Genomic DNA, 14,109 nt, shown 5'->3' with positions numbered 1-14,109 from the left:
AGACCCAGGAGGTGAAGACGTGTGAGCTTCTTGCCCTGGAGACAGTCTGCTCCAAGGGAGAGGAGGCTCCCCAAAGTCCTGTCTGGCTTGGTGGGAAGCAGTTCCAGAGCATCGCCCGGGGACTCCCTGACACTGTGATGCAGGAGGGAGCAGGTGGATTGACCAGGGAATATTGTTTAGTTTTACTAAGGCCATGGCTACACTGGCGCTTTACAGCACTGCAACTTTCGCGCTCGGGTGTGAAAAAACACAAAAACATGTAAGGGATGTGGTTTACGTGCAGCGCTGGGAGAGCTCTCTCCCAGCGCTGGCGCTGCGACCACACTCAGACTTCAGAGCGCTGAAGTTTCAAGTGTAGCCAGACCCTGAGACTGTCTGCATGAGGGATAGGAGATCAGGGATGGCTTTAGGTGAGGGACGGTACCTGAGCCTGTAACCTGAGCCAGGAGGGGCGGGTGGGGCAAGGTGATGCCTTTGCCAGGAAACTGGACAAAGGGAGAGGGGAGAGAGAAGGAGGAGGAGAGCCTGCTGGAGGGGTTTTTGGTTTCAGTTTGGGGCTGGCTGGGAAGAGACAGAGAACCCCAAGTCTGGGGTCTAAGCTCCTTGCCCCTGAGGGACCTGGCTGAGGGGTTCTGGTTGTACCTACAAGCCCTGCTTGAGACTGTGTTCCTGTCATTTAATAAACCTTCTGTTCTACTGCTCCCCAGTCACTTACTGCAGGAAGCGCTGTCCATGGGGTTCAGTAGATCCCACTTCTGGCACCAGTTGTCATGGAATGTGGGGGATTCAGGGGCCTGCACCCCCGGCTTCCTGCGATTCACTGGGACTCTCAGCCAGCCAGTAACACAGAAGGTTTATTAGATGACAGGACCATGGTCTCAAGCAGGGCTTGTAGGTACAACCAGGACCCCTCAGCCAGGTCCCTCTGGGGGGCAAAGAGCTTAGACCCCAGACTTGGGGTTCCCTGTGTCTTCCCAGCCAGCCCCAAACTGAAACCAAAAACCCCTCCAGCAGGCTCTCCCCCTCCTTCTCTCCCCCTCTCTCTTTGTCCAGTTTCCTGGGCAAAGGTGTCACCTCGCCCCACCCCCCTTCCTGGCTCAGGTACCATCCCTCACCTAAAGTCACCCCTGCTCTCCCCTCCCCCATGCAGACCATCCCAGTAAAACTAAAGGACATTCCCAGGTCAATCCACCCCGCTCCCTACTGGGTCACACAAGCAGAGCCCCCCCACTGCAAGTCTGTGCTTGGAGCTGGGCCTGCCCTTCCTTGCACACAACCCCAGCAGGCAGGACAACTGGCAGGGGCCCTGCCCCTCACCGTGAGGGGAGAATGACTCACCCCCCTTGTCAGACTTCTGCCTCCACCCCACCCCCACTGCCCTGGATAACATCATTTTGGAAGTATGTGCTGCATTCTCCCACTTCCCATTAGCGAGGGGAGGGGAGAGCATTGCTGCAGCCTCCGGCCCCTGAGCTCCCTGCTACTGGAATTACTGATCCAGCATGAAACCGCAGCGGACGGGTTCCCGCTCCCTTTGGAAAGGAACCGCACGCTTGGCTGACGTCAACGCTTTGATTACATTCCCATCTGCCTCACTCCGCATCACCTTCCAGCATAGACGCCAGCTGGTGGGCAGGCTGGCGCTAGGCAGTGTGCAGGGATGGCACCATAGCGCGATCACAAGTGCGAATTCCCTGGCACCACCCGGTCCCAGCCTGACCCGGGGCCTGCTCCGGACGCTCCCAGCTCCCCGTGGAGACATTGGCCTCCACGTCATGGTTGGAAAGAGCCGCAGTGACAGGCTGGGCCTTGCCCACGGGCACACAGCGTGTCCCTGGCACTGCTGAGCTGGATCCCAGCCGTCCTGCGGCCAGGCCCCTCCGCTAACCACGCTGCCACCTGTTCCTCGCACGGCAGCTAACCCCCCTGTGCTGGGCCCAGGTAGAGGGGCGTGTGGCTACAGCCCAGCTCATGGAGAGGGGGTCCCAGAGCCCTAGGCAGCCCCGTTTCACATGTCTCTATGGTGGGGCAGGCAGCGGGAGAGGACTGGACAGCAAATGGGCCACAACCCTCCAAACTGACTCCGGGGAAGCAGGAAACACCCCCAACCTCCCCAGCCTGAGCAGAAGCAGGAGCCCTTGGCTTTGGAGCTGCCCACAGCCATTGATGGGCCAGTGCTTCAGGCTCTGGGCCTGCTCAGAGGGAACATTCAGCTACTCTTGGGCCACCAGCCCTGATGCTTCCTCCCCTTCACATGTCTCACCTGGGCCCTTCCCCACCTCACCTGGCCCCTCCCCAGCCCCTGACTCTGGCCAACATCCAACCAACCAGGGAGGGGTGGAGGAAAAAACACCAGGCAAAGATGTAGAAAACCTGTTTCTTGTATTAAAATATCTAGAAAACAGTGGGAGCCGGTGCTCTGGGAAGCGGCTTATCAGGCTGGGGAAGGCGGGAGCCCTGGCCCTGGAGGCAGGTACCCAGGTGGGTCGGTGCTCAGCCCAGGGTCCTGGGTCTGTCATGAGCAGATTGGCGTGTCCTAGCACGACGACACTCAGTGTGACACACACACCCCCAAGCCCCCCCCCTTGGATCCTTCAGGTCCCCTGCACTCAGGTGAGGTAGGACCCATCCCCAAGTCCCTCCCTGGAGGGATGAGGGGTTTCTGTGTTAAATGGAGAGATATCAACGCAGGGGGGTGCATCCTTCCTCCCCCCACAGCCCCAGCTGCAATCCCGCCTGCCCTGGCCTCTTCCTTAGCGTCTCCACAGGTAGGTCTGGATGGAGTCAGCTGGAGCCACAGCCTCAATGTAGCCAACACCTGGGTCTGAGATCCCGAATGGCACATCTGTGGGGTACCTGGGAAGAGCGAGGGGGGTGGTGAGGCACACGGGAGAGAGGGAGGCAGGTCTGACAGAATCGGAGGCAGATGGGGTTGAGGAGGGGCTGGAGGGCTCTGAAGGGCTTTGGGGCTCTCCCCCAGGAGGTTTCTTTTCTAAAGCACCCACATCCTGGGAATCCACCTGCCGAGCTCCTGCCCCACTCGGAGAAAGGCAGGCCGGGTCTAGCCCAGGATGCTACACTCATGGGCTGTGCCAGGCACCCACCTGTTCAGGACCACGAGCACAGCGGCACCGTCCGGGCGCAGGAAGGCTGCGTACTCCAGGCTGCACCTGTAGCATTTCTTGGAGATGACCAGCCGCACGCGCTGGGAGCCCTCGGGGATGAACTTGCTGCACAGACAAGATGGGGAGCAGTGAGTGCGCAGCACAAACAACATTTGGAAAGATCATTAAGTGGCCCGCCGAGACCCTCCGCAATTTTCGAGTGGTCCTCAAAAAAAAAAGTTTGAGAACCACTGGTTTAGCGCTCCACTCCAGCCCCAGCTGCATTAAAGGCTGAATTTAGATCCAGGAACCACCCAGGAGCTGTGCCTTTTCCTAGGCTGCTGGGATCTAGTGCACGGCTGGCTACTCGCTGCAAACCAGCACAAGGACGGGTGCTAGGAGCAGCAGGATCCCATCACAGCACTGCTGCAAGTCAGCTGGGGTCAGAAACACACACTCAGGCCAAAGGGGCACATTCAGCCTGGCGTGTCCAGGCACACGTACACACGTGACGAGCTGCACTCACCCCCCTGTTCACGTGCACAGGCCATACAGTGCCAGCTGCACCGTGCAGCTCAGCCCTCTCGGAGTCTTCGGCAGGGCCCAGCTCACCTGAAATGCCCCATGTGGTAGAACATGGGCTGCTTGTAGAAGAGATCCTTGCTGCTGTCCACGATGATCGGGCTGTCCACATAGTTCTTGCTCCAGTTGGGCCCTCCCTCCAGGTCCAGGGCCAGGTTCCAGTCGGTCCATCCAGTGACGTAGTAGTTCAGGTTCTGTGAGACGATGAAGAGGCTCAGCTGAAGGCTCGTGCGGGCCGAGCTGCTCCTGTCCCCCAGAGGAGGCTGAAGCAGTGTGCACTGGGGAGGCCTTACCATCAGGATGCTGTGGCTGTACTTGCTCCCTCGGTCCCAGCCGCCCAGAACCACCCTGGGCTCCCAGAAGTAGGACCCTGTGGAGGCCTCTGTGGAAAGCAGGTAGTAGCTGGGGAAGAGGTGGTGGGTGATGGACAACGTGAGGTCAATGGGAGCCAGGAAGTCCAGGTACCAGTGGATGCCGATGCCGTTGATGAAGCTGGCGGCCACGGGGTCATTCAGGACCTGAGAGGAGGATGGAGGAGGAGTCACCTGCTGCCAAGGCCACCACCAGGGGCAGGGAGCCAGGCTGGTGCCAACCCCCCTGCCCCCACAAGCCGCGCTGCCTGCTCGGAACAGCAGGCTCCCCAGCGAGGGAGCTGGGCAGGGCCCAGGCGTGTGGACTCACCACTTCCGCCCAATAAGGCAGCATCACTCGCTGGTCGTCCAGCATGATGAGCTGGATGCCCTTGTGCGAGCTGTTGGCCAGTGCCGGGCCCAGGTCCTGAGCGATGAAGTCCCGCTGGTGCTCGGGGGAGAAGCCCAGGCATTGGAAGGGGTAGAAGACAATTTCCCCAGCCGTGGGTTCGTTCCCAGCCGTCACCGCCCAGAACGTCAGGTTGTGCTTGGCGTATTCGTCCAGGAACCTGGGGGCCGGGGAGACAAGAAACATTAGCAGCCCCAGCCCCGCCCCCCAGTGCCCCTCCTGGGGTGCAGAGATCAGTCCCTCTGCCCCCCATCCACATAGTCTGTAGAGACCTTGTGACGCAGGAGGGAATGGGGCAGATTGACCTGGGAATGTTGTTTAGTTTTACTGGGGCTGTCTGCGTGGGGGATGGGAGATCAAGGATGACTTTAGGTGAGGGATGGTACCTGAGCCTTTAACCAGAGCCAGGAGCGGGTGGGGCGAGGTGACACTTTTGCCCGGGAAAACGGACAAAAGGAGGGAGCCTGCTGGAGGGGTTTTTGGTTTCAGTTTTGGGCTGGCTGGGAAGACACAGGGAACCCCAAGTCTGGGGTCTAAGCTCCTTTTCCCCTTGAGGGACCTGGCTGAGGGGTCCTGGTTGTACCTACAAGCCCTGCTTGGGACCATGGTCCTGTCGTCTAATAAACCTTCTGTGTTACTGGCTGGCTGAGAGTCCCGGTAAATTGCAGGAAGTGGGGGGTGCAGGGCCCTAACTCCCCCACACTCCGTGACAGACCTCACCCACAATCAGATTATTTGGGGGCAGTTCTCTGGGCTGGACGATACTGGGGGTCAGACTGATGCTCACAATGGGCCCTTCTGTGACTCTCATTCTGATGGCTCAGGGAGCTCACATGGACTCCTCTGATGCCCCGTCCCCAACACCCATCCAGCCCCTTCACTCGCACAGCCCCAGGGCCAGCTGTACCCACCGAGACCCGCGCCATCCTGCCAGCTCCTCTCCCCAGGAGAGCCCCCGCCCCAGGCTGCCCTTTACCTGATGAAGTAGTTGGCCCAGGTCTTGTGATACTTGTCCCCCGGCTTCCCCTTCAGTGTGCCCCTGCCTGTCATGGCTCCATTGGTTTTCAGCCAGGTGGGGGATGTCCAGGGACTGGCATACAGGAAGAGCGGTGTCCTGGCCACGGCCTGGGCATGCTGGAGAATGGGGATCTGAGGAGCATGGGGAGGCAGGGGATCATGTGTTGCAGTAGCCCTATAAGCAACTCTCCCCAGACCCCCTGCCCCATGGGAGCCTCCCTCCACCCGCAGCCTCTCCTATGAAATGGAGCCCCCATGTCAGGCTGCCCTGGGGCGAGGGCTGAGCAGAATTCGGACATTGTACAGGTGAGAGCAGGCACACGTGGGACATGGCACCTCATGGCCCTGACCCAACCAGCCAGCCTGGCCTTGATGGGCCTCAGGGGCCCCAGTGCCCCCAGAAGGGGCTGGGAGACACCTGCCCACGGGGCTGTCAGGAGCAGCCAAGCCAGCATCAGCTGGAGAGATGAGGGCGATGGTGATGGGGCAAGTGTCGAGCGGGGACTCAGCCCCAGCCCGTGATGGCCACAGGAAACACCTGGCATCAGGCAGGACCTGGGAGCTTGGCCAAGGAGCAAACTGAGACTGGTCCCTGTGACGAAGTGGGAGTGTTCTTAAATGTTTCCTCTGAATACTGTGGGGGGCCCTCAGTTTCTGGCTGACCCTCTGCCAGTTGGGAGCTGGCTGGGGATGAGGAGTGAGGGCAGACATGGGGGTCTGGCTCACTGGGCCCCAGAATGGACCCAGCTGAGGGGTTCTGTTCTCTGTATCTACAAGCTCTGATTTAGACCATGTCCCTGTCATCTAATAAACCTCTGTGATATTGGCTGGCTGAGAGTCATGTCTGACTGCAAAGTGGGGGTGCAGGACCCTGTGGCTTCCCCAGGACCCCGCCTGGGAGGACTCGCTATGTGAAGCGCACGAAGGGGCAGAGGATGCTGAATGCTCCAAGGAGAGACCCAGGAGGTGAAGCCGTGGGAGCTTCTTGCCCTGCAGACAGTCTGCTCCAAGGGAGAGGAGGCTACCCAAAATCCTGCCTGGCTTCGCAGGGAGCAGTTCCAGAGCATCGCCCGGTGACTCCGTGACAGTCCCTCCCTGCTCCATCCTGTGCCGGAGGCCTTGCCCTCGCCTTCCCCAGGGTAGGCTTCCCGTCCCCGCCTCCAGCACCACCCCCAGCCAGTCCCCTTTCCTCGCTTCCAACACCACCCCCCCAGCCAGCCCTCCTTCCCCTCTTCCATCACCGCCCCCCCAGCCAGTCCCCCTTCCCCACCACAGCTCCTCCCCGCCCAGGGCCCTTGCTCCCCAAGGGAACTGCTCACTTTCAGCTTTGTGTCCTCCTCAGTCAGGCTGAAGTTCCTCAGCTCAAAGTCCCCCTCGGAGTCATCATAGGTGTAGAGGCGGACCGAGAAGTCACAGCTGGCCATGGGGATGCGGACCAGGTTGTACTCGATCCCTGTGGGACAGGAAGGAGGTGATCCGGGGCCCAGAGCTGAGTGGACAGTAGGAGGAGGGAACCTGGCCCGTGGGCATTGTTTGTCCTGGGGGTCAGCAGCCCTGCTCGCCCCGCCATGCCTGTATCTCCAGGGCTCAGCCCCACAACTCACCTTCCTCTGAGAAGTACGACTTGAGTAGGTTGGTCTGGGCATCCGGGGACAGGGCCATGATGTTCATGGCGGCAGAGTCTGTGAGAGCCCCACCAAAGCCCTTCACTTTCTGGTACCGCTGCGCCATGTCCAGCTTCAGCAACAGATCTGCGGGGCAGAGAGCAGCCCAGCTCAGAGCCCTGCAGCTGGCAGCAAGAGTCAGGGACAGCGGCCAGCCCTGCCCTTGGCATCCCAAGTGCCCAAGCCGATACCTGGGGCCGTGGAGTCGCTCTGGAACCTCCCCTCGCTGCGCTCCAGCCGCTTGCCCATCTTGCTGCTCTCATACTTGGCGTACGTGCCCAGGGCCGGGACGACAACGGGGTCCAGCGTGTCACAATAGGAGGCATTGCACTCACACACCAGAGAGTCATGGCCAAAGTTCTTGGCATTGCAGGGACGGCCGCCTAGGGATGAGGAGACAGACAGGGCTGGGCAGGGCTCCGGGTACAGTTTGGGGCTTCCCCACCCCTCCTGGGAGAGGATATCCCCCCCCCCCTGACCAATCCCATTCCTCCGAGCTCTGGGGATGCCCCGAGAGAGGTCCCTCCCACACAGTCCCAGGCACCCATCCCAGGTGCAGCAGGATTCTCAGCACACCCGTTTGGTCCCTCAACCCCCAAGACTCCTGCGCCAGCCAATACCCCACTACGCCCCCCACCCCCACCCCGAGGAGAAGCGCAGAGGCTGAGCTGCACCCAGGAGGAACTCTCCCCCCGGGGCACACACATGACACATCACAAGCACTTACCTGCCACCCTGGGCACTGTCTGGATGAAAAGGAACCAGCCCATGATGCTGGCACACCCGGCCCACATGGCGCCTTTCCTGCCCAGCGCCACCCCCACAGCCAGTCCCAGCGAGCACGGCACTGGGCACCTGGGCCTGAAAGCAGGATGGAGGCTGTGAGTGTCGGGGCCGCTGCGTCACTCGCTCCCCACTCACTGCGCCCTCAGCAGCTCCAGCCTCAGCAGCAGTCAGGCGAGCCCAGCACCGTGGGGCGAAGGGGAGGGCAAGGGGCTCACGAGAGGCTGTGTCATGGAACAGAGTTGGATGCCCCAGCAGAGTCCTCTCTACCTGCGCCCCCTTGGGTAGCTTGGGCTGAGTCTGTCACCTGCCCTCAGCTCTGTGGCCCCAGGATAACCTCTGTCTGCCCTGCCCAGTTCCCCTTGCAGCCAGGGCCTGGCCCGGTCCTGCTGCTTTTCCTTTTGTGGCCCCCAGACTATCTTCCGGCTCTGCCCCCACAGCAAAGGCTCCTATCTCTGCACAGGGCTGGCACCTTGTCACGGAGTCCCCAGACAATGCTCTGGAACTGCTCCCCACAAAGCCAGGTAGGACTTTGGGGAGCTTCCTCTCCCTTGGAGCAGACTTGTTCAGGGCAAGAAGCTCACACGGCTTCACCTCCTGGGTCTGACCTTGGAGCATTCAGCATCCTCTGCCCCTCCATGCGCTTCCCACAGCGAGCCCGCCCAGGTGGGGTCCTGGGGAAGCCACAGGGTCCTGCACCCCCACTTTGCAGTCAGACGTGACTCTCAGCCAGCCAGTAAAACAGAGGTTTATTTGATGATAGGAACAGGGTCTAAAACAGAACTTGTAGGTAGAGAGAACAGGACCCCTCAGCAGGGTCCATTCTGGGGCCCAGTGAGTCAGACAATCCCATCTGCACCCACTTCTTGTCCCCAGCCAGTCCCAAACTGACTCCAGCCCCTCCTTTCTGGCCTTTGTCTCTTTCCTGGGCCAGGAGGTCACCTGTTCTCTTTGTTCACCTTTAGCCATGCCAGGAGACAGAGTGTCGGCCATTTATGCGCACTAGAGACTTAAGAAATGCATTGGGGAAACTGAGGCACCCACACAGTGTTCCAAGAAAACATTAAGAACAGTCCCACTTCGTCACACCTCTCCCCCCGATCTCAGCTCGCTCCCCTTCTGCCCGTCTCAATGCCAGGGAGCTGCTTCACTTAGGACTCTGGCCAGGATTCCTCCTTGCCCAGCGAGGACCGCTCCACCTCCTGCATGGCCAGCTCCAGCTTCTCTCTCACCTTCAAAGCACTACCCAGCTCCACTCCTGGCTCCAGCAGCGTCTCTCCACTCCTACACCTGCTCCACCCTGGCTTCTCCGGCTCCACCCAGCCGCTTGCCAGCGCTGCTCCCTTTCCCGCTCGCCCACTCTTGAATGTGAACCTTCCCACTCAGCCCCCAGCTCTTCCCATCGCCCCATCCCCGGCACAGATCCTCCGGCTGGAACACAAAGTGCCCCCATGGGACAGGCAGTAACAGCGGGCGCTCTGTATTCCCCATGGGGGGGCTCAGCAGCCGGGCATGGCTCAACCATTCCGGACACCTTGGGAGACACTATACACAAGGGCTCCCAAGTGATGGCTGCACCAGAGCCCTCAGCTCCGGAGAGAGGGGCTATTTGGTGCCTTTAACCTCAGTTTCTGAGCCCTGCTCTGCACAATTGCACCCGCAGCTAAAGCATGTCCGGGCTCCAGCTCAGCTGTGCCCACTGCTGGTCGTACGTTTTCTGGGCATCAGCAAATGCAGCATTGCCCCAGCTGGCAGTACATAGGGAGCCCAGCTGGGCCCTGCCCACCCTGCAGAACTTGCTTGGCATTAGGAACATAACTTACATAAGCGACCAAGCAATGCGTCAGCTCAGCAACCACAACTGCCTTTTGCTGGGACTGGCTGTGCCTAGGGGCAAAGCCACCACCACATCCCAGAGCTCCGGAGTGGGGCAGGCGGTGCAGCACAGCCATGCAAACGCCTCCCCTTCCCACTGCCCCAGTGTGTCATGCATGGGCCTGGGAACTCGGGGTTCACTAGGTCTAACCACGATTCTGCCACTTCTGGGACTCTGGGCAAATCTCTGTCTCCCACAGAGCCCCCGTTTGCCCATGTGTGGAATGGGGCAGCTCCTCCCTGCCTCCCTATCGGCCTGTGTGGGTTAACTAATGAACACGCTTCATATTCCCTGTGAGCAGCTTCCCACTTCCCCGAACAGCCTCAGTCAGCCCCCACGCCCAGCACAGAACAAACCGGACTAGCCCCACTCACCTGGTGAGCCAGCAAAGCAGAGACCCCCTGCTGCCAAGGCCACCGGTCCTGCTCTGCCTCTCTCCCCAGTCCCCAAGAGACTGGGATGCAGCCGCACCTGCCTGGTGGGGCAGCAGCACCGTGGGAGGAGATGAGCCGACCTGCTCAGCCAGAAGAATCTGTCACGGAGAGAGGGCGGCTCCCTGAATTCTAAAGGGAATCTGGGGAGGATTTTGCAACTTTTGCTCCAAAGTTCCCAGCAGCATTTGCAAATCTCTGGTCACACAATGCAACCCAGGAGCGGGGTAGGTCCCGAGTGCTAGTCTGGGGCAGAGGGAGAGGACCCTCAGGGGAACCCCCTGCCTGCCCCTCCATCTCCCCTGAATTCCTCCTGTGGACTTTCCCTGATGCCCCGGAGCAGCCCCAGCCCCAGTCCAGAAACCTGGGGACAGTTCAGAGTTTCTCCTCTGTAATGTGTTTGTGCCACTTCTGCTCTCATCCCTTTTCAGGCTGTTGTCTCAGGGTCCCCCAAGCTCTCCTGGGGGTCTCTGTAAATGCTCAAGTCTCCCCCAGTCTAGACAGCAAACCTAGGGCTGTCTCTGCAGACATCTCCAGTTCTCAGCATTGTCTGAGTCACCCCGACACCCACCTGGCCTCTGGCCACAAGTCTCATGGGAACAGTTCTGCAACCTAATAAGCTTTGGTTTACACGTCTCCAACTATCTCCTGCACTGGCGTCTCCCGTGAACCCCACCAATCAGCTAGTTCTCGGCTTTTGGCAGAAACCCTCCAACCCCCTCAGTGAATAGCGAGGAGCTGGCCGGCCAGAGGGTAATACGCCTGCCCGGCACGTCTGCGTCACAGTCACCCCAGCACTGGTGCCCGTGGGCTACCTTTCGCGGACTTTGTAAATAGGAATGGGCAGTGGCAGGTGCCCTGGCCTCCCAGGGAACCCCTGAGAGCAGCTCCCTCCTCAAGGACCAGTCCACTGGCTTGTCTGGAGAGCTCAGAAAAGCCCCGTGCTAGGAGCAGCGATTACCCTGGGACTTCTCAGGAGGCAGAGGTCTTACAACCTTGTTAAAACAACTGTTTATAAAAGCCACCCACACCCACACACTTTCCAGTGCTGCTGTTCACAGAGGGTGGGTCTGACTGTCCCCCCCCCAATCTCCACCTCTCTCCTAAGAGTTAAACAGGCCACAACAAACAGGTCCCCTGTCTTTCGGTTGCTCTAAAGAGCCAAGATCTGGTCAGTGCTGGCCCATTCCCGGCTGTCTCAGCTGCCCTGGCTAGCGTACCTGCCATGGACTGTGGCAGACCCAGCCCTTCCAGGCCAGCACCGAAGGGCAAACTCTGGGACATGAACCCCTCCAGTCCTGCCTGGAGCCAGCAGTGCTGGTCTTGTCTGGTAGATTGTTTCCTAGCACAGAGAAAGGGTGAGAACATCGCAGGTGTGGCAAAGGCTAAAGGGCAAAGCAGGCGGCCAAAGACGCAGCTTCCTGACACCTCTCCTGGCTTGTGAAGCAGATGCCAGCCACAGGCTCCTGTCAAGCTCTGCACCAGGTGGCAGGGGACAGCGCAGCCTGTCTGTGTTATTCAGCAGGACAGGAGACCCCAAGAGCGTCCTGTGCCCTCAGCCTGGTGGTCCCCCCCCCCCCCCAGCTGCCAGCCCCCTTTCCCCAGAGCCACTCCACAGCTTGAGAGCTCCCAGCATGGCACCTGCAGCTGCATTGCTCCAGCAGAGCAGCGGGGCCACAGTAGCACGTTGTAGTTATTGTGGTGCTCAGTGTCGGAGTGCCCCAAAGGTGCTGGCAGCAGGCCAGGTGCATCGCAGTGTAGATGCTTCAGCACCAAGGCCCTGGTGGCTCCCAGGAATCATGCAGCTGCATTGCCCAGGGAAAGGGGCTTTCCCTGGGGCAGGCCAGAAAGGGGGAGGCTGCAGAAACCCCAGGGATCAGCTGGTTCCGGTTTGGGCCCTGGGCAGTCCAGCTGAGCCAGGTCTCTGCAGGCTGGGGAGCCCTCTCCAGCTCATTATCTATTCCAGGAAAGAGGAGCTGGCAGGCTTCCAGGGCAGACTCACTGAGTCTGTCTCCTTGGCGCCCTCATGCACTGGCTTCTTGCCCAGCCACTGCTGCTCCCCTGCAAATCCCATGCAGCCTTGTACCTGGCTGTAACATCCGGCACTCGCAGTCTATCCCACACACAGTTCTGCAAAGGGTTTCTTGGGGTTCTCCGCTGCACCCAGCTCCTCTGCAGAACCTGGCTAGCCTGGGGGCCTCTGCGCCGAGCTCCTCCGCGGGGCCCAGCTAGCCTGGGGGCCTCTGCACCCAGCTCCCCTGCAGGACCTGGCTAGCCTGGGGGCCTCTGCACCCAGCTCCTCCGCGGGGCCCGGCTAGCCTGGGGGCCTCTGCGCCCAGCTCCCCTGCAGGACCTGGCTAGCCTGGGGGCCTCTGCACCCAGCTCCTCTGCGGGGCCCGGCTAGCCTGGGGGCCTCTGCGCCCAGCTCCTCTGCAGAACCTGGCTAGCCTGGGGGCCTCTGCGCCCAGCTCCTCCGCGGGGCCCAGCTAGCCTGGGGGCCTCTGCACCCAGCTCCCCTGCAGGACCTGGCTAGCCTGGGGGCCTCTGCACCCAGCTCCTCTGCGGGGCCCGGCTAGCCTGGGGGCCTCTGCGCCCAGCTCCTCTGCAGAACCTGGCTAGCCTGGGGGCCTCTGCACCCAGCTCCTCCGCGGGGCCCGGCTAGCCTGGGGGCCTCTGCGCCCAGCTCCCCTGCAGGACCTGGCTAGCCTGGGGGCCTCTGCACCCAGCTCCTCCGCGGGGCCCAGCTAGCCTGGGGGCCTCTGCACCCAGCTCCCCTGCAGGACCTGGCTAGCCTGGGGGCCTCTGCACCCAGCTCCTCTGCGGGGCCCGGCTAGCCTGGGGGCCTCTGCGCCCAGCTCCTCTGCAGAACCTGGCTAGCCTGGGGGCCTCTGCGCCGAGCTCCTCCGCGGGGCCCAGCTAGCCTGGGGGCCTCTGCACCCAGCTCCCCTGCAGGACCTGGCTAGCCTGGGGGCCTCTGCACCCAGCTCCTCTGCGGGGCCCGGCTAGCCTGGGGGCCTCTGCGCCCAGCTCCTCTGCAGAACCTGGCTAGCCTGGGGGCCTCTGCGCCCAGCTCCTCCGCGGGGCCCGGCTAGCCTGGGGGCCTCTGCACCCAGCTCCCCTGCAGGACCTGGCTAGCCTGGGGGCCTCTGCACCCAGCTCCTCTGCGGGGCCCGGCTAGCCTGGGGGCCTCTGCGCCCAGCTCCTCTGCAGAACCTGGCTAGCCTGGGGGCCTCTGCGCCCAGCTCCTCCGCGGGGCCCGGCTAGCCTGGGGGCCTCTGCACCCAGCTCCTCTGCAGGACCTGGCTAGCCTGGGGGCCTCTGCACCCAGCTCCTCCACAGGGCCCGGCTAGCCTGGGGGCCTCTGCACCCAGCTCCTCTGCAGAACCTGGCTAGCCTGGGGGCCTCTGCGCCCAGCTCCTCCGCGGGGCCCGGCTAGCCTGGGGGCCTCTGCGCCCAGCTCCTCCGCGGGGCCCGGCTAGCCTGGGGTCCTCTGCGCCCAGCTCCTCCGCGGGGCCCGGCTAGCCTGGGGGCTTCTGCGCCCAGCTCCTCCGCGGGGCCCGGCTAGCCTGGGGGCCTCTGCGCCCAGCTCCTCCGCGGGGCCCGGCTAGCCTGGGGGCCTCTGCGCCCAGCTCCTCCGCGGGGCCCGGCTAGCCTGGGGGCCTCTGCGCCCAGCTCCCCTGCGGGACCCGGCTAGCCTGGGGGCCTCTGCGCCCAGCTCCTCTGCAGAACCTGGCTAGCCTGGGGGCCTCTGCGCCCAGCTCCTCCGCGGGGCCCGGCTAGCCTGGGGGCCTCTGTGCCCAGCTCCTCTGCGGGGCCCGGCTAGCCTGGGGGCCTCTGCGCCCAGCTTCTCCGCGGGGCCCGGCTAGCCTGGGGGCCTCTGCACCCAGCTCCCC

General features: G+C 62.1%; 1 protein-coding gene across 1 annotated transcript; it reads right to left on the bottom strand.

Moving 5' to 3' along the window:
* Positions 1-2,696: 2,696 nt before the first annotated feature.
* On the bottom strand, positions 2,697-7,920 carry LOC115639599 (lysosomal acid glucosylceramidase-like). The gene is made up of 10 exons (XM_030542581.1): positions 7,854-7,920; positions 7,318-7,533; positions 7,067-7,213; positions 6,782-6,915; positions 5,422-5,594; positions 4,368-4,605; positions 3,980-4,204; positions 3,717-3,880; positions 3,105-3,230; positions 2,697-2,856 (listed from the first exon to the last, which is right to left on the bottom strand). Exons 1-10 carry the CDS (start codon positions 7,918-7,920, stop codon positions 2,754-2,756), a joined length of 1,593 nt encoding a protein of 530 aa, XP_030398441.1. The 3' UTR covers positions 2,697-2,753.
* Positions 7,921-14,109: the final 6,189 nt, after the last annotated feature.

Source organism: Gopherus evgoodei, chromosome 24, assembly GCF_007399415.2.
Source record: "Gopherus evgoodei ecotype Sinaloan lineage chromosome 24, rGopEvg1_v1.p, whole genome shotgun sequence".
NCBI lineage: Eukaryota > Metazoa > Chordata > Testudines > Testudinidae > Gopherus > Gopherus evgoodei.
This window is presented reverse-complemented; position numbering and strand designations above follow the sequence as displayed.

What these genes read in the sequence shown, in the direction of transcription:
- LOC115639599 (XM_030542581.1), bottom strand. Translation starts at nt 7,920, where the DNA reads ATGTGGGCCGGGTGTGCCAGCATCATGGGCTGGTTCCTTTTCATCCAG. An exon ending in ACAGCCACAGCATCCTGATG is followed by an intron (nt 3,881 to 3,979) that starts GTAAGGCCTCCC and finishes ATCGTCTCACAG; the next exon opens with AACCTGAACTACTACGTCAC. An exon ending in TACCACATGGGGCATTTCAG is followed by an intron (nt 3,231 to 3,716) that starts GTGAGCTGGGCC and finishes TTGTCTGTGCAG; the next exon opens with CAAGTTCATCCCCGAGGGCT.